The 19,971-nt window shown below is 51.7% G+C and overlaps 1 protein-coding gene across 5 annotated transcripts in view; it reads left to right on the top strand.

The window, feature by feature from the left end:
* The window catches only part of PFKFB3 (6-phosphofructo-2-kinase/fructose-2,6-biphosphatase 3), a 29,782-nt gene extending 11,978 nt beyond the window's left edge, over positions 1–17,804 (top strand). The window contains exons 6-18 of one of the 5 annotated variants that reach the window (XM_015569740.1): positions 500–574; positions 928–984; positions 3,469–3,593; positions 4,064–4,271; positions 4,640–4,786; positions 4,938–5,042; positions 6,105–6,234; positions 6,859–6,921; positions 7,660–7,724; positions 9,728–9,901; positions 11,462–11,484; positions 13,629–13,681; positions 15,111–17,804. In XM_015569740.1, coding sequence (XP_015425226.1) covers positions 500–574; positions 928–984; positions 3,469–3,593; positions 4,064–4,271; positions 4,640–4,786; positions 4,938–5,042; positions 6,105–6,234; positions 6,859–6,921; positions 7,660–7,724; positions 9,728–9,901; positions 11,462–11,484; positions 13,629–13,671 — 1,215 coding nt within the window. In that variant the 3' untranslated portion in view covers positions 13,672–13,681; positions 15,111–17,804. Of the gene's footprint in view, positions 1–499; positions 575–927; positions 985–3,468; positions 3,594–4,063; positions 4,272–4,639; positions 4,787–4,937; positions 5,043–6,104; positions 6,235–6,858; positions 6,922–7,659; positions 7,725–9,727; positions 9,902–11,461; positions 11,485–13,311 lie in introns of all 5 variants that reach the window. The other 4 variants (XM_015569739.1, XM_015569738.1, XM_015569741.1 and 1 more) reach the window with 4 other exon arrangements.
* The last annotated feature ends 2,167 nt before the right edge of the window (positions 17,805–19,971 follow it).

The following is a 19,971-nucleotide window of genomic DNA, read 5'->3' as shown; positions in this document are numbered from 1 at the left end:
ACACAGCCCGAGCCATTACCAACAGCCATTGTGGGGACACCTCAAATAGGGACGAGTGCCTCTGTCCTGAGAGTTGAGGGAAGCAGGTGGGACCCAGGGACCCAGGAAGGTGGGTAGCGGGCGGACTCGGGCAGAGCCATCTGGTGTGCTCTGCTCACCCCTCCTCTGTGTGCTCTCGGCACCACCCTCCAAGGCAGGCTGGACCTGGGGTGACTGCAACCACAGAGCCAGTGTCCCTTCCATATGCACCTTCCCTGCAGGTTACTGTTAGTCGTTTGCTTTAAGGGTTGTGCCCACCCCTCCCCTTCCTGCCCTGGGAGCTGGAGTTTGTGGGAGAGGGAAGAGAAGGGAGGGTTGTGGGGCAGGGTGCAGTTTCTCCGGGAACCACATTTTTTGGCTTCTACCTAGATGTGGCAGGCCTGATCTCCTTGGTAACTTGGTAAATACTGTTAAAACTCAAACTTGGGTTCCCTTCACTATCCTTCTTGCTCTCTACCAGGTTTTCGATGCCACCAATACTACTAGAGAGAGGAGACACATGATCCTTAATTTTGCCAAAGAAAATGATTTCAAGGTGAGCCAAACGTCTAATCTTGCCAGGGAGTGCTCAGGAGAAAGTAAAACCCTCAGGAATCAGCTGATTTATACTTGGTCCTTCAGCTTCTGCTGCCCTGGTTTTGCTACATGTAGATAGGGCCTTCCTGGTGCTGGCTTTTAGGGTTACTATGACTGGTGGGGTGGGGGGAGGCATCTCTTCGTTGGGGCAGGACGTGGGATTGAGTGAGTGGTTCCTTTTTTAGGTTTTGAGGATTTGTGAGAGGTGTCATTCCTCCTCACACATGGTGATGGCATTACAGTGATACCAAAGCTGGCCCTTTGCGTTACCACATTATTGCTTCCTAACGTTTCTGTCTCTCTTCTTCCCAGGTGTTTTTCATCGAGTCAGTGTGCGATGACCCTACAGTTGTGGCCTCCAACATTAGGGTAAGACAACACAGGACCCCCGCTCTAGTGGTGGAGTCTGAGAAAAGCAGGGAACCAGGTCAGGCCCAGAGAAGTACCTAGACCAGGGGTCCTCAAACTTTTTAAACAGGGGGCCAGTTCACTGTCCCTCAGACCGTTGGAGGGCCGGACTATAGTTTAAAAAAAAACTATGAACAAATTCCTATGCACACTGCACATATCTTATTTTGAAGTAAAAAAAACAAAACAGGAACAAATACAATATTTGTATTTGCATGTGGCCCGCGGGCCGTAGTTTGAGGACCCCTGACCTAGACTCTGAGAACAAACTGCCTCTCACAGCTTGTTGTTGATTTTGTCTGGGAGGTGGGATCCAGGGAGGTCAGCAGTGCAGAGTGGCATTTAACGTAGAAGCGTGTTCTGCGATCTGGCCTGGCTTTATCTACGCCCTTTCAGACAGTCTGCAGAAGGCACTTATTGTGGCACATGGGCGGTAAGGCAGGGTCTGGGAACAGTTTCTGTGGGTGGCAGTAGCTTGGTGGCTGGGTGGTGATGGGGTTGCTTGGGGTAAGGGGCACTCACCCCTCCAGGCAGGTAAGTGGTTGTGGATTGACAACAGCCATAGGACTCAATGGACTAAAGGCAGATCTCCTAATTTGGCAAGGTTGGGAGTAGTCAAACTATCTTCCTGCTGGTGAATCTACAACATATCCTCCTCCTCTCCCTGTGCCACGAGAAGGTTGCCTGGATAAACTGGGGGTAATTGGAGCTTAATTTGATTAATTCTTAAATTGTATCACTTGATAACAGTATATTGTAAATAGAAACAGTTACTGGGAAGACTTTACCACAAGTCACCTTCTAGATAATTTTCCATCTAGCTTAAATACATCAGAATAAGACACAGCTACACAGAGCAACAGGTCTGGTATTGCCTCAGAGCATGATGTGGTATCACTACATATAAGTGTGCACCTTTTAAAGGGTGTTGAATGCTCATGAGCTTCTGGTATTGGGCCTGTTCTCCAAGGCCAGCGGTTCTCAACCTGTGGGTCGCGACCCCTTTGGGGGTCGAACGACCCTTTCACAGGGGTCACCTAAGACCATCGGAAAACACATATATAATTGTTTTTGTGATTAATCACTATGCTTTAATTACGTTCAATTTATAACAATGAAAATATATCCTGCATATCAGATATTTACATTACGATTCATAACAGTAGCAAAATTACAGTTATGAAGTAGCAACGAAAATAATTTTATGGTTGGGGGTCACCACAACATGAGGACCTGTATTAAAGGGTCGTGGCATTAGGAAGGTTGAGAACCACTGTCCAAGGCAGTGGGAATATTTACACGCATTTCTAAGAAGTGACTTCATAGTTCAGGAAGGGCTATTCAAGTTGTGGAAAATCAGTCCAGAGTGGTTTCAGCGGAAGAGGCTCAGAGGACGAGGAAACAGAAGTTGTTGTAATCTAAACAAAGGGTTTTGCTGTATTTCTTTGGTTTGGTTTTACCAGCTCCACTTGGTAGGAAAGGACAGAGTCGCTGCAAAGTCACTCTTCCCGGTGACCAGCTGTCACCATGTGTGTGGCCAGGAGTCACTCGCCCCGACCCCCGTGATCAGAAGTCTCTTTCTCTGATTAAGCCTCAAATCGACTTTGTGGCTTAACTCTCCTCTTTGTGTGGGTGGCTGTGCTGGGAGAAAAGATTTGTTTTTAAGGGATCAGTTCCATGGCCTTCAGCATAGTCACACGATTGTGCAACCACCACAATCGAGCTCTAGAACTTTTTCGTCTTCTCAGATTGAAGCTCTGCACCATGAAACACCAACTCCCCACTGGACTTGGATGTTGAAAGAGTAGCTGCCTCTCTTTTGTGGCTGTGGTAGTTGTTGAGGAATCTTCCAGGTTGCTCAGATCTATTGTTCACGTAGAGGAGGAGTTGGCAGGCTCGAAAGTTGGTTCTCCTCCATCTCCTTCCCATAAGAGCGAACCTTGGAAGGAACGGGGCCTGAGTTAGAAAAGTGCTGGCCATGGACTGGCTGCTGCGTGTCTACGGGTGGTAGGGGAAGCATCCTGCCTGCCACCCAGGGCCAGGGCCAGGGCCATTGCAGCAGCACCGGGTGCAGCTTTGCTGTGTGGAGAATGTCACAGGTGCTTACGCGGAGCTCAGTTATTGAGGGCTGGGATGCTGAAGGTGACATGCCTACTGGGTTGATCCCGCATCGTGGCCAATTCAGAGGTGTTCATTAGACCCCTCGTGGGTCCCCCATCTCTGTCCATCCAGTCAGTGATCCTTTGTCTACCGTGGTGCTCTCCACGTATAATTGTCGGGTTATGACTCAGCACCAGTGTATTTCCTTCTTCCCTTAAACACTGGTTCGGATCATCATTATTCCAAGGCTGTCTGTGTTTTCCCCGATTGCTGCCCCAAATCCTGCTTCAGCTAAGCAGAAAGCCTCCAGCATGATTCATGAGCTGCCTCTTTGTGGTGTTACAGGAAGTGAAAATCTCCAGCCCGGATTACAAAGACTGCAACTCAGCAGAGGCCATGGAGGACTTCATGAAGAGAATTAACTGCTATGAAGCCAGCTATCAGCCCCTCGACCCCGACAAATGTGACAGGTAGTTCTTCGGAGGGGATCCTCTCTGAATCACCGACTTCAGGGCTTTTAAGTTCCCACAAATGCAATTGCTCCTGGACACTTTCAAGAACTGTCTTGTAAAATATCTTTTGAAGAAAATCCTTCACTGCATGTCCAGGGTAACTGTTTCAGATGCTAGCTATGTAGAAGTGCGGGAAGTGAATATCCAGCCCAGTCTTGCTGGGTCCCTTTGGCACGGCTTCTCTTTTCTTTCCCTTCTTTTGCTTTTCTCTCCCCCTCTTCTGGGAGGCCGTCAGCCTCTCGACCACACACTCTGCTGTGTGAGTTACGAACTCAACCTGTTAGATTACATAGATACAGACTGTGCCCTCCAGGAACATACAGCCAGACGGTGTGGTTCTGTTGGGGCCAATCTCTGCCTTGACCCCAGCCGGGTGCTGTGCTGATGGGGGGAGCGGGTTCTGACCTGCTGGTCGCCTTGCTCTGCAGGGACCTGTCCTTGATCAAGGTGATCGACGTGGGTCGGCGGTTCTTGGTGAACAGGGTTCAGGACCACATTCAGAGCCGGATTGTCTACTACCTGATGAACATCCACGTGCAGCCCCGCACCATCTACCTGTGTCGGCACGGAGAGAGCGAGCACAACCTCCAGGGGAAGATCGGAGGGGACTCGGGCCTGTCCATCAGGGGCAGGAAGGTAGGAGGGGAACGGGGGGAAAGGTAAGGGGCTCAGGGGTGGGGTGTGAGTGTCTGTATACGTGTGTGTCTCTGTGTGTGTGTCTGTGTGTCCATGCGTGTATATGTCTACATTTGTGTGTGTGTGTGTGTGTGTGTATGTGTATGTGTATGCATCTCTGTATGTATATGTGTTCCTGTGTGTGTGCCTGTGTTTGTGTGGATGAAAAGGGAACATCTCCAGGGCTGTAAGGAGGGTGTGTGGCTCCTCAGTTGCCTCCTCACCATTCTAGTGACCATCCCCAGTGTAGGTAACGAGCCCTGCACTGCCTCTCCAGGCGGCACAGGAGCCTGGAGTCCAGTGTGTGTCCCTCTTGTCCCTGCCCTCAGTTTGCCAACGCCCTGAGCAAATTTGTGGAGGAGCAGAACCTGAAGGACCTCAAGGTGTGGGCCAGCCAGCTGAAGAGCACCATCCAGACGGCAGAAGCCCTTCAGCTTCCCTATGAACAGTGGAAAGCGCTCAACGAAATCGATGCTGTGAGTTCCGGGTCTGGCTGTGGCCGTCAGGGGGCAGGAGCGAGAGGGCCAGGAAGCCTCTTCTTGCCGAATCTGCCTGAAATCCTGAGAGTCCTTTCAGACCACACGGGCTGTGTTGACCAACTCAAGGTGACCGGGGTGTTTTCTCCAGGGTGTCTGCGAGGAGATGACCTACGAGGAGATCAAGGACACCTACCCTGAGGAGTACGCGCTGCGCGAGCAGGACAAGTACTACTACCGGTACCCCACTGGGGAGGTACGTGTGCTGGCACAGCTGCCCCTTCCTCCAAGGTCCACTCGGCGAGCAATGGTCAGGTGTAGCTGCTGTGTGCTGTGCCTGGACGGTCCTTCAGGGGCCGCAGTGTTGGGCTAGCCTGAGAGAGGGCCGCTGGGCACCCCAACGGACCGTTACTGTGCACAGTGACCCACGTGTTGTTCTGATGCTTGTTCCTGGCACTTTCACCTTTGAGTCGGGTTTTCCTACACTGAACCTGTAAACAGCTCCAAGGGAAGTACCATGAGCAACAGTGAGAGCTGTGTTTCTCTAACGACACACAAGTGCGGGAAGGAACAGCAGTGGCGGGGGATTATTCCCTCGGTGCCAGGGTTCTCCCCTCGACCGCAGGCGAGATGCAGACACGCCATTGCGTCACTGCGCTGACTGAATTGGCCCTGATGCGGGCAGTCCCCAAAGGCCATATGTAGCTCACTTAGGCCGACTGAGCAGCTGCTTAGAGCCCTGGTCAGAGAGTCTGGGAAGCAGGTGGTGCTCTGGGCGTCCACGGCAGGTGACTCCGAGTGGGAGCCCTGCCCGTCTGGGGCCTGTCATCTCAGTTTCCCCATAGCCCAAGGTGCTATCCTTTTGTGTCACTCTGGCCGTCTTTCCTGGGACCTTGTTAGTGAGAGAAGGAAGGGGGATGGCAGAGAGGCCTTTTTCAACTTATTTTTATTGACATAAAATTTATATAATGTAAAACTCACTGTTTTAACCATTTTTAAGTATGTATTCCAGTGATTTTTAGTATATTCACAATACCCAGCCACCATCACCACTAGGTCTAGAACATTCCATCACTCTGAAACTCAGCAGCCCCTCTCCACATCCTCAGCAGCACACGGGTGATTTCCCTTTCCGAGGGAACCCACCGAGGTGGGTTCCCTGGGCCCATAGGCAGCAGCACTGAGACACACCAGGGTGTTACTGATCGATCTTACGTCCTCTAGTTCGTAGTGAGGGGGTCCAACGTGGCCCAGCTCTCGCCTTCCTGTGTGTGCGGCTCCAGCACAGCGCCTCTCCCTCTGTCCCTCTGTCTTGCAGTCCTACCAGGACCTGGTCCAACGCCTGGAGCCAGTGATCATGGAGCTGGAGCGGCAGGAGAATGTGCTGGTCATCTGCCACCAGGCCGTCCTGCGCTGCCTGCTGGCCTACTTCCTGGATAAGAGTGCAGGTGCCACATCCCCCAAAGTGTCCTGGGGGAGGGGTCTGGGAGCTGGCTGCCATCCTGAAAGGAGGAGGGGAAAATGGCCTCTGAGTTTGGGGCAGCAGCGGACCTGGTCCTGCCTTACGTGACCTGCGCAGGTTGCTGTTGTGCTCCTGAGGGCCCTCAGGCCAGCCCCTGGGAGCCGTCATAGCAGGACGTGAGGCATCGTGGGCCAACAGCTTCATTCACAGCCCCTGGAAGCCCTCGTCCACTCTCTTAGCGGCTTTGGGCCGGGTGGGGAGGGGCCAGCGCGTCTCTGCAGCCCCCCTCTAATGAACAAACAGCCCGGAAAACTCTACCTGAAAAATTTAAGTCTGAGTCGGCCAGAGGTTCAGCTGAACCCTGACACACTTTTTTATTTTTATTTTTAACTATAACTCATTCGGTGAGAGCGGGTTTGGGGCTTGCTCTGATTTGTTCTTTGGGCTAGGTGTCTTTTCTCAGGCCGCCTGCCTTCAGGGAGGGCCTGTGTGAGAGTGGGGCCGGGGAGATGCCGCTGAGGGTCGGACCTGGCCAAGCTCTCTCTGGGGGCCTGGGAATGTCCATCCCAAGTCTCATGTCTGATCATGGGGCCCTTTCTCATCTTTCCAGAGGAAATGCCTTACCTGAGATGCCCCCTTCATACTGTCCTGAAGCTGACGCCAGTCGCTTACGGTGAGTGTGGTGACGCCGGCCGTGCCACGTGAGCCTTGCCGCCCTGGGATGGTGGCTACGGGGCTGCAAGCGGCTTGTCCCCTTTCACCATGACCTGCTCTCGAGGGAACCCACCGAGGTGGGTTCCCTGGGCCCATAGGCAGCAGCACTGAGACACACCAGGGTGTTACTGATCGATCTTACGTCCTCTAGTTCGTAGTGAGGGGGTCCAACGTGGCCCAGCTCTCGCCTTCCTGTGTGTGCGGCTCCAGCACAGCGCCTCTCCCTCTGTCCCTCTGTCTTGCAGTCCTACCAGGACCTGGTCCAACGCCTGGAGCCAGTGATCATGGAGCTGGAGCGGCAGGAGAATGTGCTGGTCATCTGCCACCAGGCCGTCCTGCGCTGCCTGCTGGCCTACTTCCTGGATAAGAGTGCAGGTGCCTCATCCCCCAAAGTGTCCTGGGAGAGGGGGCTGGGGAGATGCCGCTGAGGGTCTGACCTGGCCAAGCTCTCGCTGGGGGCCTGAGAATGTCCATCCCCAAGTCTCGTGTCTGATCGTGGGGCCCTTTCTCATCTTTCCAGAGGAAATGCCTTACCTGAGATGCCCCCTTCACACCGTCCTGAAGCTGACGCCAGTCGCTTACGGTGAGTGTGGTGACGCCGGCCGTGCCACGTGAGCCTTGCCGCCCTGGGATGGTGGCTACGGGGCTGCAAGCGGCTTGTCCCCTTTCACCATGAGCTGCTCTCTCCCCTGGCCAGGCTGCCGTGTAGAATCCATCTACCTGAATGTGGAGTCCGTGAACACACACCGGGAGAGGTCAGAGGTGAGTGGAAGCTCCGGGCCTCCACCCTTGAGCACCCCTTCCTGTCCTCCATCCCGAGGACTGTCCAGGGCCGGGACCCAGACGTGTGAGCTCTGGGGAAGTCCCTAGTATGGTGTTGCCTGTGAATGCTGAAGGAAGTCTCGGCTCTCACGGAGGTAGTTTGTTGGAACCCGGAGGGCCTGGGTGACTTTCTCCTCTCCCTTTTCTCAGCATCTGTGCGCTCCTGCCCTGTCTTTCTTGTGGCTTCTTGCCGTCTTCACTGTTTCTCTTTCCATGCTTTCTTCCCCCATTTCTCCCTGACCCGAGAAGTGAGTAGTAACGAGGGAGACACATTCTGCTCTTTAACTGTAACCACAGCACAGATATTCTTGCCTTTGCCTCTGAGGCAGCTAAAACTGCTTTCAGTTTCCAGAGCCACTGGTTAAAACGGTCACCTCTTTGTGCGTAGGTACAGGATTACCAGGAAAGGGGTAATAGTGAAAAGGGAAGTGGGACTGGAGAAACATATGATTTTTTTAAAAAAACATGTTTTTATTGATTTCAGAGTGGAAGGGAGAGGGAGAGAGAGATAGAAACATCAATGATTCGAGAATCACTGATCAGCTGCCTCCTGCATGCCCGACACTGGGGACCAAGCCTGCAACCTGGGCATATGCCCTGACCGGGAATCCAACCGTGACCTGCTGGTTCATAGGTTGACACTCAAGCACTGAGCCACGCCGGCCGGGTGGAGAAACGTATGATTTGGAAATTAGGGACAGGAGGGATGGTGGGTGGAAAGTTTTCCAGGAGACACCAGAGCCTGGTGGTATTCGATCATCCTCTGGGAGGTCTGCGATCTGGTGGTCGGCCTGGCGGGCTCTCCCCAGGGCGGAGCCACTTTCTCCCCACATGTATGTCATGGGAGAAAGTTGGAATTTACTTTGTACCGACTGCCGAAATGTGGTGCTTGGCCAACATCAGCCCCACACTTTCCTGTATACCGAGTAGGACATGCCCGACTGTGCAGGGGACTTTCCTGTTCCCTGGGAGCTTGACCAGAAGATTTTGGCATGAAAACCCTGGCTTCCACCGGCAGTTGCCTGGCTGGTTGACTGAAACGCAGGAGGGCAGCATCCCCTGGCTCTGTGACCCCCCTCTTTGGACATCTGTGGGTGGCGGATGCTGCATTTCCTCTCGCTCCGTGCGGAGCAGCCTCCCAGCCGGATCCCCCAGCTTCGGGGTTTGGCTGCACAGGGCTCTGATGGTCCCTGAACACTGTGCAGAACCGGGGCAGGTCCTTGGTGGAGACAGACTCCAACGCAGGCTCCTGGGTCACATGCTACAGTGACAGGCCCCGGGGATCGCTACAGTCGCATTGTCACTTGGTCAGAAGGCTAGTGTTTGGCTCTGGCTGGCTGTTTCTGCCTCTCTCCGGTCTCGTGTCTCCTGGCTGGCTTTGGAACCCTCCTTTCCTGTCCTGAGCTGGGTGTAGGCTGGATGCAGGAGCAGTTCTATGCCTGCTCTGCAGATCCTGGCTCACGGTCAGTACGGGGGTGTCAGCACCGACACCTCCCTCCTGCCTTCCTGTCCTCCTGCTGGCCTGTCCCTTCTCCGAGCTCACGTCCAGGCCTCTCTCCCCTCCATGCCCCTCCTTGGAGGCTGGCAGCAAGGTTCTTCTCTCCCACCTCGTCGTCCACTATAACTGAATGACTGTCAGAATTGGTCCTGCTGTTCTCCCCTCGCCTGCTTTGTGAACGTCGAGCTTGTCTGGGTGGGTGTCTTGGGATGATCCAGAAAAGGGCCTCCGGAGAAGATCATCCCTTGTCGACCGGGAGATGCAAGACAGAATGGCAACCCGTATCCCAGGGCCGTTCACCTTGGTCGGTCTTGTCCCGTCAGTAAACTCCAGAAGCAGAGAAATGTGTTTTGATTGGGTTTGGTTTTTTTTTTTTTTTTTGGCTTATTTACCCCCCTTCTCCGTGTAACTGTCGCCTTCTCTCTTTTGTCTTTGTCTCGCTTAGGACGCAAAGAAGGGACCTAACCCACTCATGAGACGCAATAGTGTCACCCCACTAGCCAGCCCCGAGCCTACCAAAAAGCCTCGCATCAACAGCTTTGAGGAGCATGTGGCCTCTACCTCCGCTGCCCTGCCCAACTGCCTGCCCCAGGAGGTGCCCGCACAGCTGCCTGGACAAGTGCGTGACCCCCCTTTTCCTTCCTGGCCATCGTGTCTCCTGTCTGGATGGAGAGACTGCCCTTGGGTACCACCATAGCCTCAGACCCAGGCCTGCATGGGGGTGGGGGAGGGGAAGAACATGGGATAGCGTCTGAAGTTTGTAACATCCTGGAGGTCCAGTCAGGCCCTTCCTGACCATGGCTGTGAGCGTGCATACCTGCCTTCTGAGGAGGTTCCCTTCACTGGGCAGAGCTGGGCAGAACCGGGCAGAACAGGAGAAATGGTGGTGTCTGTGTCCTCTCATGTTCGTGGATAGGTTTTGCAAAGCAGCGTGGAAGGCAGCCCTTAGGTTGGAAGTCTGCATGCAGTCTGGGCCGTTGGCTTCTGCATGGCCTGAGGACATCTCTTCTGTCCCAGGCCCATGGCTGAGTAGTTCTCCTTCTTTCTCACCGAGGCTTCCCATTGTGGAAAAGCTGTAGTCAAAGGGGGCCCTCGGAGAATGTCCTTAGCCGGAACCCACATGGCCCAGTGGGCACCTGGGCAGCCTAACTCCCAGGGCTGGATGGTCTGGAAACAGCCACTTGCTCACAGCAGTTGCTTTGGCAGGTAGCGAAAAAACCAACTAGACTTCACTTTATTCCCTGTGAAGATTAAAGGCGGAAAGTTCTCCGCTACTGGGCGAACAGATTAAGATTTGTTTTTAGAAATGATAGCCAAGATTCTGTGACACATAGAAAGAAATCTCTGGGCGCAAATTTGGGTCCCACCCAGGGTCTTCCCCCACCTCCACCCACCAGGCCTGTCTCTTACAAATAAGCCACGGCTGACTTTGGATTGGATTTGTCTGAGTTCGGTGCTGAGGCCTGTACTCTCCCTGCATTTTGCCTGAAGCTCATTTAAATCCTGTGGTGTCTGGACATGGGATGTGGGGACAAGTACTGTGCAGTCTTGGGCAGGTCATTGAACCTCTTCAGGCCTCGGTTTTCTCATCTGGAGAATAGGGGAGTAATGCCAACTGCCACAGCAGATCAAAGAGGGAAGAAGTGCTGAGCATCAAGCACGGTATCTGCCCCTGGCACTACCTGTAGGATTTTATTGTCAAGTTACAGCCCTCCCTGGCCTTCAATCTCCGTATCTTTCCAAATGAGGGGGTAGGACTTGGGGGTATCAAATTAATATTCCTTTTAGGTCAAAAATTTGAGGTGTTTTTTGTTTGTTTGTTTGTTATATGAAAACAGAACTGGAGCTCTACGTGGCACATCTATGACATTGTTTTGGTGTAAACTGGGGCCACAGTTGGAAGTTTAGAGGCTCCTGTCATTGACACTTGCAGGGACTGGCCTGGGCTGGGTTTGGCCGTGGGTGTGTGGGACTGCACTATCCCCGGTCACGGAGGATGCATAGCTGGGGCTCTCCCAACTTTGGCAGGACAGTCCTTCGGGGCTGCTGAGCTGCATCCTCAGGGAGCCTGGAAGCTGGGCCAGGCTGGGGGTCCCAGCAGAGGGATCTTGATTTCACACAACCTGGGCCTTGTACCCTGTCCTCTACTGACCTCTCTCTCAACCTTTTCTCTCTGCAGCCTTTGCTAGGGAAAGCCTGTTTGTAAGTATTTTTCTCTGTATGGTTTTGCTGCTAGCACCTCTTTCTCCTAGCTTGCCAGTTTGGCCTCCTGTCTGTTACAATGTTGAGGTTAACGACAGTTTTTGTGAAATATGAAGGAGGCAAGATTGGCACTGACGGAGGGAGAGGAGGGATTCATGAGTTTGTAGCACAAGACACAAAAGGAATTATGGCCCAGCTGTTTTCTGCGTCACTCCCCCTCGGCATCCGGGGTTACTGTTAGTGCTAAATCTCATTTGTCCCCTTTGGCATCAGATTTTGGTGGTGAGCTAAGTCTTCTGCCTGCTACTGTTTTTTAAAATTCTATGTCTCCCGTAGGAGAGCCCTTTCATTCCTAGGGGAACATTTACCCAGAGCCTAATCTGCAAAACAGGAGGAGCTGCAGCCTCTCCCTCTTGTCCTGGCAGGGACTCCAACCCCCCCAACCCCCCAACCTTGGGGCTCCAGGACCCCCACACTTTGGAGCGGTCTGATTGGAAACCGTTGTTTGGAATCAGGTTGTCCTGTATGGGAACCTGCTCAGCCTTAATAGTCATGTTCAGGATTGGAGCCAGCTTTTGAGTCAGACCCGTTTGGCTTCCCCTTGCCTGCAGCCAGAGCTCTCTGCAGAACGTTCTGGTTAAGTGTCAGCTAGAGCGTTTCCAGTGCTCCGGTGGGCCCCAGCTACAGAAGGAACCAAGGCCTTTCTACTGCAGTTCAGAACAGCCACCCGAAATATCACCTCCTCCAACCCCTCAAGCGCACCTACCCGCGATCCCTTTTGCTGATTAGGGCCCCTCCACCGATTCATGCAGAAGCCAAAGGCCTTTAGGAGGTCAGCCCATAAGCTTAAAAGCTCGGCTTGCTCTGGGAAAACAGGAGTTGTTGGGCGCTTAGATTAGGTGGCACCACCTGTACTGCTTGCACAGAATCTCCTATCTTTGATCCTTAACCCCAGGATGTCTGAGGGGCAGTTGCTATCCGAGGGCCCAGGTCAGCCGGTGAGTGGCAGAACCAGGACTTGACCAGGCCTCCCTGTCCTGAGGCTGGCTGCTTTCTCTGGGCTGGTTTCTGGGAACAGTCAAGATACTGTTCCCCTGCCCCTGCCTTGAGCACCTGAAGTTTGCCACCTGTGGGGCTCTGCCTGGAGCTGTTTGATTTCCTTTTTAGCTCTTTCGGCCTCTCCCATGCAGCTGTTTCCCATGGCTGAGGTGTGTTTACTTAATGTGGGCGTGTCCATGGAATTCAGGCTTGAGGAGCCACTGCCCCAAGCATCTGTGCATCTCCTGTTTCTTTTGACTCATGGCCTGGAGCTGCCAGGAAAGAAATCTTCCTGCTGGAGGGGGCCATTTGGGCACCTCCCCTGCATACTAAGCTTGAACTTGCCCGTCTCTAAGACTAACAGCACCTTTGGCTACACTCCTTCCAGTTCTCTGGACCCTTCACACCTGCATTCACTCTGGGATTTCAGCGCTCAGCCCAGCCTGGGAGCACAAGTCCTTCTCTGGAGCTGTAGTTCCCAAAATGTATTGTTAGAGTCACACTGAGCCGGGTTTGGATCTTGGTTCTACTACCCTCTCAATTTGGAACTCTGGGCAAGGTGGTGTCATTCTAGGACTCCAACCTCCTCGTCTGTGAAATGGAGTTAGGAACATTGCGAGGTGTTTTGATAATGTAGCACTTACAGAATCTCTGGCACGTAGTCAGTGCCCTGTGGCCGATAGTCATTATGGTGGGAGAGATGGTGCCCTGTGCCTTGGTGGGGATGTCCAGCGCTCTGGCTTGCACTCCCACTCTGCATTTTGATGACCCCCTGTTCCCTCTGCACAGGCCAGTGGCATTTCTTCTCATGAGCAGCAGGAGCACCAAGAGGCTGGGGGGTGGGGGAACCCCTGGGATCTTAAGGGCTGTGGTTGGAGGATGCCCATAAATGTGGTTTCCCAACAAAGCGAGCATGACGGCCCAGCCAATGTGGTGTCCTCCAGTCCAGTCCTGGGGGCTGTTTCCTGTGCTTGGGGCCAGCCAGTCACCATGCATCCTTGACTTTGAAATTTCAAATGCACACTAACAACAAAATGCTCCCTAAGATGTGTTTTGTTTTTTCTTTTCCAACATGTTTCTTCCTTTGCCCCCACTATGCTTGAAAGACGAACTGTCTGTCACATTTTCTCAAAGTTTTCTCCTTACTAACCTTGGAAAGGTAAATGGCTCGGTGCATGCCTCTCTCAGTCCCCTCTGCATCTCTCTGAGTCATGGCATCTCTGCCTGGCAGGGCGCCTCGATCTGTGTGAAGACTGGCCATTGTGAAGTGTGTGACTCATACACCCCATGCCAGAGAACTCATGATTTTTTTAAGAGCAGCACCCTTGTCCTGAGGTCCCCTCTCTCACTTCCTCCTTTCCCTCCATGTGTCCTGAGCCAGGGACACCATGAGTGAATGGTTTGACAATGCCTGTGCCTGCGGCCCCCAGTGTCATTGTCCCGTCGCCATCATTTGTGGGTGCTCGGAGTCAGGCTTGACATGTGTGAGGACGGGTTGGAGGCAGCTGGGCAGCACCTCGCTCTGACCCTACAAGTTGACTGGGGCCTCTCTGGTTTCGAGGCTATAGAGTTTCCCAACAGACACCCACATCACAGAGAGTGTCTGATGTACTGTAGTTGGAGGTCCAGTCGCCTGGGCTCCCGAGTCCAGCTGAGAGCAGGCTCAGATCTGGCCTTCAGTTCTCCCAGCCTGGGCTTCTCCTCTGTCGGGATTCCTGCACCAGGGCCCTTGGTTCTGCAGGGAAGGGAGTGGGCCCAGGTAATCCTTGTATATTTGTCTCTCTGGGTTCCACTCTGTACCCCTGCCCTATAAGACAATCCTGGCATAGACACTCAGGATGGGAGAGAGCACTTTTTAAAAAAGAGTCTCCCTTTTGGTGGGTAAATTAAGGAGGTTAAAGAGACCTCTGCTGTGTAGTGGCAGCCATCATTCATCCCCAGCTGATAGAAAAACATTGGGGAGGGGGGGGCGGTTTGGTACTGGCCAGCTTCTTACAGACAAGGTTTCTGGCTGGGATTACTTTTATGAGAACGGGAAGAGAGCCTTAGTGACAGTGCCCATGTCCAGCCCGCTCACGGCACCTGTGCTCCAGCCGCCAAGCTCGTGTTCCTAGGATCTGGATCTCAGGGGCTGAGGTGTGTGGCCCTGCTTGAGCCGAGTGGGGAGGAGAGTCCGTGTGCTTTTTTAGAGGGCCTCCTGGAGCCTCTGCCTGTCGTGGCCAACAAGACTTCCCGGGGCAGGGGCAGCCCCAGGGCTCTCAAGAGCTGTGAGCTGAGGGGGGGTCCTCTACCTGTTGGCCCCATTGCTCCCCAGGACAGCTCTGACCTACAGAGCTGCCTGCTGTCCCTCTTCTCCTTCCTCCGCCATGAGGCCTTCTCCTGTGTGACCCTGGCCTTCACCTCCACATGTTCCTGGGGCCTCCCTGGGCAACTGCCACCAGTTTGGTTACTAATGTTCTCCCGGGATTGTGTTTTTTGTTTGCGGGGAGGGAGGTTGAAGTCTCAATTGCATGGTTTTAGTCTTTTGCTTTGGAAACCTAGTCAACAGTAATAACTCCCCTTCCCCATCCTTTTTCTCCTGAAAACAGAACATGAATGGCTCCCAGAGCAGCGTCGACTCCTCCCAGACACACTGAGGCAGACCCATCGGTTCCATTCCATTTCCATTCCTGCAGCTTAGGTAGGGCTCTTCCCTCCACCCGAGGCCGACCATGCCAACGGCTTCTCCCGGAAAGGGCTGGGCGGCGTAGAAGAGGGGTCTGCTGGTCAAAGTGAACCTCTGCTCCCAACAGCACCTGGGCGGCCAAGACCCCAGCACGCCTTTCCTGTGTGTGCACAGAATCTAGGCTTCTGTGGCCACCTCCATCCCATGCTCTCCCCACTGTCCAGGCTGTGTGGCCTCACGGACCCTTCATAAGACTTGGTGAGGACAATGAGCCGTGGAGGAGGTGAGAGAAGGCCCTGAGGAGGGGACGGACATTGGACACCTCGTGCTGTTTTTTTGTTTCATGTCTGTGACCTTGGCCTGGAATGTTCCCAGCTGGGAAAATGACATTGGTCTCAGAATCCTAAAATTGAAGGGGCCTAGGTCCCAGTTGCTGACAGTTCAGGGACGTAGGACACTTCATAAGGCTTGTTGGTGCATCTTTGCCTGGGATGTTGACCTGTGAAGACAAGACGAGTTGCTGGGGTGGAGCTGGCCAGAGAGCCAATCTGGAGGTGCAGACAGAAGTCCCTGGGCTGGACTCGCTCATCAGCTAAGCAGTGACCCTCTCCGTGTCCACACACTGTCCCAGGCCTGTGCTCAGCCACTGAAGATGTTGGACAGTCTGGTGGTGTTGGCAAGAGGAAATGGCCCCGGGGCCTCACCCTTCCCGGGAGCTGCGTGGTCCCTCTGCCGCAGGCCTGGATCAGAGGCACCTGAGTGAGACATGGCTTCCCTGGGGCTGCTTTGCTTTGAAATTTTTCTGGCAGAACATGTGACCTGAACATCATACCTTCCCTTCAGGAATTTAGATGTTTGGGTTTTGTGCCCCTGGGGGCTAGAGCTCTGGAAGAATGTGGGGAGTCAGGCATTCCCATGAGATGGGGGGCGCAGAGGAACCCCAGTAAACGGCTGGGAGCAAGCGCTCAGATCATTGCAAGACAGCCCCCGGGAGACAGCATGGAGAACAAGGATCCAGCCTCCTTCCTTCTGGACATTCATCACTTCCCGTGTTTCCCAGGTGGGGACAGTGGCCCAAGCTAGGCCCCACTCTGGGCCTCTTCCTCCAAGAGGCTATGTTCATGGCCTCCTGCAGGAGTCAGCTCATTCCCGCACGTTTTCATGGAGCATCTGCTGTATGCCGAGCATGGTGTGGGTTCCTCGGGGAATGTCCTCTCTTGCCTTAGTGGCACCTGTGACATTTTTGAGGGGCATTTCAAGCAGGAATTGGGGAACATGTGATTCTAAATACCTGTAGTTTCTATCTCCTTGTTGCCTCCAAGTAAAGGGTGTCCTGCGGTCCAGAAGAAACGGTTTGGAGACAGTTTTTGTCCAAATGACCTTTGAGGATCTTTCTAAAAGCTGGTGCCAAAGGTCATGTTCCTTTCCTGCCCTCTGCTTTTGAGCCTGACATCCTCACCCTGCCTGGCCTGTGAGCTAGCTGAGAGCAGGAGTGGGCAGGCTGAGACAGAGGGAGTGGGGAGTGGAGAGAACCTCTATTTTTACTTGAGAGGAGCTTTTAGAGAGTGTACGTTTCTCTGATTGGGATTACTTGGGAAGTGGAACATGCTTCAGATACCATACAATAAAATGGGAGGTTTTCACACCAAATCACTCAACCCCTGCCCCTTACTTGGCAGTCTGCCTGAGAGGATCTGTATGTAACATTCTGTACCACTGAAGATGGGTTATTTTCCCTCTTTCTCGCTCTCTTGTGTCCAGCTGACGCGAGTGTGTGCTTGTAGGGTGGGCGTATATTTAGGCAGAGGGGCCTGTGGTTCTGCTCTTGAGGAAGACTTCACTGTGTCCCACTTTCTGGAACTCTCTTCCTGGTTGTCAGAGCTAGCTCTGGTTTTTGACTCTTACAGCCGATTTGAGTGGGGTTGCATGAAGGTGCACACCCCTCGCCTCTGACAGCCTGAAGTAGGTACAGACAAATGAGGCTTTGCCTCCCACAGAACATAGTTGTAAGGGCCTGGGTGGGGCATAGGCATGAATATGGATGGGGAGGGAGCCTTGGGAGGAGCCGAATGCTGCTGAGGTCACCTCTGAGTAGGTGTTGGATGGAGGGTGTATGGGAGCTGCAGGCACGGAGCACTTGCTACTTTATTGCCTCTCACTCCCCCTCACCTCCCCACCCCAAAATATCTGGGACCAATTTTTTTTTAACTTTGCATATTTGTTTTTGGGTAGGTGGACCCCTCTCCTTTTTCTGTCCTGAGACCCTGGACAAAACTCTTCATCTGGGGGGAGAAGAAAAACTGTTTGAACCACACCAATGATGCTTTCGTTTGTAATACTTGAAAGTTATTTTTTTATTATTTTGATAGCAAATGTGCTATTTATTTATTTAATGTGTATAAAGGAGCTTGAACATAGACAATTTCTTATATTGGGTTGTTGTTTGTCGGTTGGTTTGGGGCCTTTTACGTGCGACTTAAGACTTCTCTGCATTCTGTATATTTGTCTGAATTAATTATCTGGGATGAAGCTGTGCTGGCTTTCACACAGGGGCTGCCTTTCAGAAATTTGTATATTTTGCAGTTGCCAAAACAATAAAATACCCAATTGAAATACACTATAGTACACTTCTGGTCTTTTTTGGGGGGGGGGGGGTGGAGAATAATATACCTGTAGAATAATATTATACCTGTAGTTTAGGGAGAGGGAGAGAGATGGAAACATCAATGATGAGAGAAAAATCATTGATCGGCTGCCTTTTGCACGCTCACACTGGGGATCAAGCCTGCAACCCAAGCATGTGTCCAGATAGACTGATGCTCTATCCACTGAGCCAAACCAACGAGGGCAAGAAGAATCTTTGACACTTTTGGTCAGTACACTAAGTTTCTACCCCTCAGTTCTTGACCTCCCTCTGCATTGCTTCCTTTAAACAGGACATGCAGATACTGATGGCCTAGTGCCAGCTTTTGGGAAACAATAAGCTGTGTCAACTTTAAAATAACAATGAGAAACTTGATTTCTTATAACAGTGCAGGTTTACAGGAAAGAGCAGCTAGTACAGAGTTCCCATGTGCTCTCCCCGTCCCTGCACAGTCTCCCTTATTATTAACATATTTCACTAATGTGGTGCACCTGTTCTGGTTGATGAGCCAATATTGATACATGTCTATTAGAATCCATAGTTTACACTAGGGTTCGCCCTGTGTTGTACGGTTCTATGGGTTTTGACAAATGCATACTGATATGTATCCACCATTACGGTATACAGTATGCCCATCGGTTTTTATTCCTTTTATTCCATCCCCTGCCTCCCCAGCCCTTACAAACAGCAGCAGTTCTCACACAGCAGCCGGGCTGGTCTGGGTCTGCATTCCTCCCCCCAGGCACTTGCCTCCTGTAGGCCAGTGCGGCTGATCAGAGTCTCCAGTCAGACTGATTCTCATCTCACTTTGCCCTGGGCTCACTTTCCACTTTTCTCACCAGCATGGTTAGGAATATCTTAACTTGGAATTATTTAATAAATGGTACCACTACAAGAATTGCTCAACTATCTGGGAAGAAAAAGCTAATGAGGTCATAGCATTGTAAGATCTATCTTGACCTATATGATTTTTAACATTTTTTTATTGATTTGAAAGAAAGGAGAGAAACATCGATTTGTTGTTGCACTTATTTATGCATTCATTGGTTACTTCTTGTATGTGCCCTGACCGGGGATTAAACCCACAACCTTGGTGTACCAGAACAATGCTCTAACCAACTGAGCTACCTGGCCAAGGCTAGGCATATATATGTGTATATATACAGATAGATATATATTTTTTTTAAAACCAAACTATTAAAAAGGAGAAAAAATATTGGTAAATGTTTAAATTTTTGATGGACAGCGATCAAGATTAAAAGCAATAAAAGAAACTATAGCCCTAGCTGGTTTGGCTCAGTGGATAGAATGTCGGTCTGTGGATGGAAGGGTCCCGGGTTCGATTCTGGTTAAGGGCACATTTTTGGGTTGCTGGCTCGATCCCCAATAGGGGATCATTGATGTTTCTATCCCCCTTTCCCTTCCTCTCTGAAATCAATAAAAAAATATTTAAAAAGATAAAAAGAAAATAAACTACAAAGGAAAAGATTTCACAATGTAAATATTTTAAGTTCAAAGTCATCAAAAGTCAAGCAAAAGGGGAAAAAAATACTAAGAAACATTTGCAACAAATTTGTCACCACCACCACCACTCATTATCCTAAAATATATATTGGAGACCCATCTGAAGCGATAAAACATCGAGATTTTCCTAGATACCTGGACAAAGGCTTTTATTCGATCCTTATCACAAACTTTTTGATGTTTTAAAGAATAAAGATGAAACAGTGAAAGTTTGGTGGAATTAAGTCCTAAAGATTGTTTTCTAAACTTCATTTTGAGCTCACATTTTCAACACAACGTGAGTGGGTTCAAATCTAGTTTTTCTTGGAGTGTGAGCAGGTCTTCACAGTCAATGTATTTATGGCCCGGGTAATCTATAAAGACACTGATTTCAACCACAGGTTCTGACATACTCCTAAGATGATATTGGAAGAACCCCTGTAAAGACAAGAGAAGCACCTCAAAACATGGTACTCTGGCCACTTACGACTAAAGAGGGACCTTTGCCCACTCTCTGAGAGAAGTCTGGATCTATTTAATAGTGTGGGTGTCGGTAGAAGCCTCATCTCCTTTGTACCCACAGGGATCATTAGCCACATTCGATTCCATGTACAGGATAAAATGAAGATTAGGGGCA

This window comes from Myotis davidii, unplaced genomic scaffold (genome assembly GCF_000327345.1).
Source record: "Myotis davidii unplaced genomic scaffold, ASM32734v1 scaffold544, whole genome shotgun sequence".
NCBI classification, from domain to species: Eukaryota; Metazoa; Chordata; class Mammalia; order Chiroptera; family Vespertilionidae; genus Myotis; species Myotis davidii.
The sequence above is the reverse complement of the archived record's forward strand: the minus strand, read 5'-3'. Positions and strand labels throughout refer to the sequence as shown.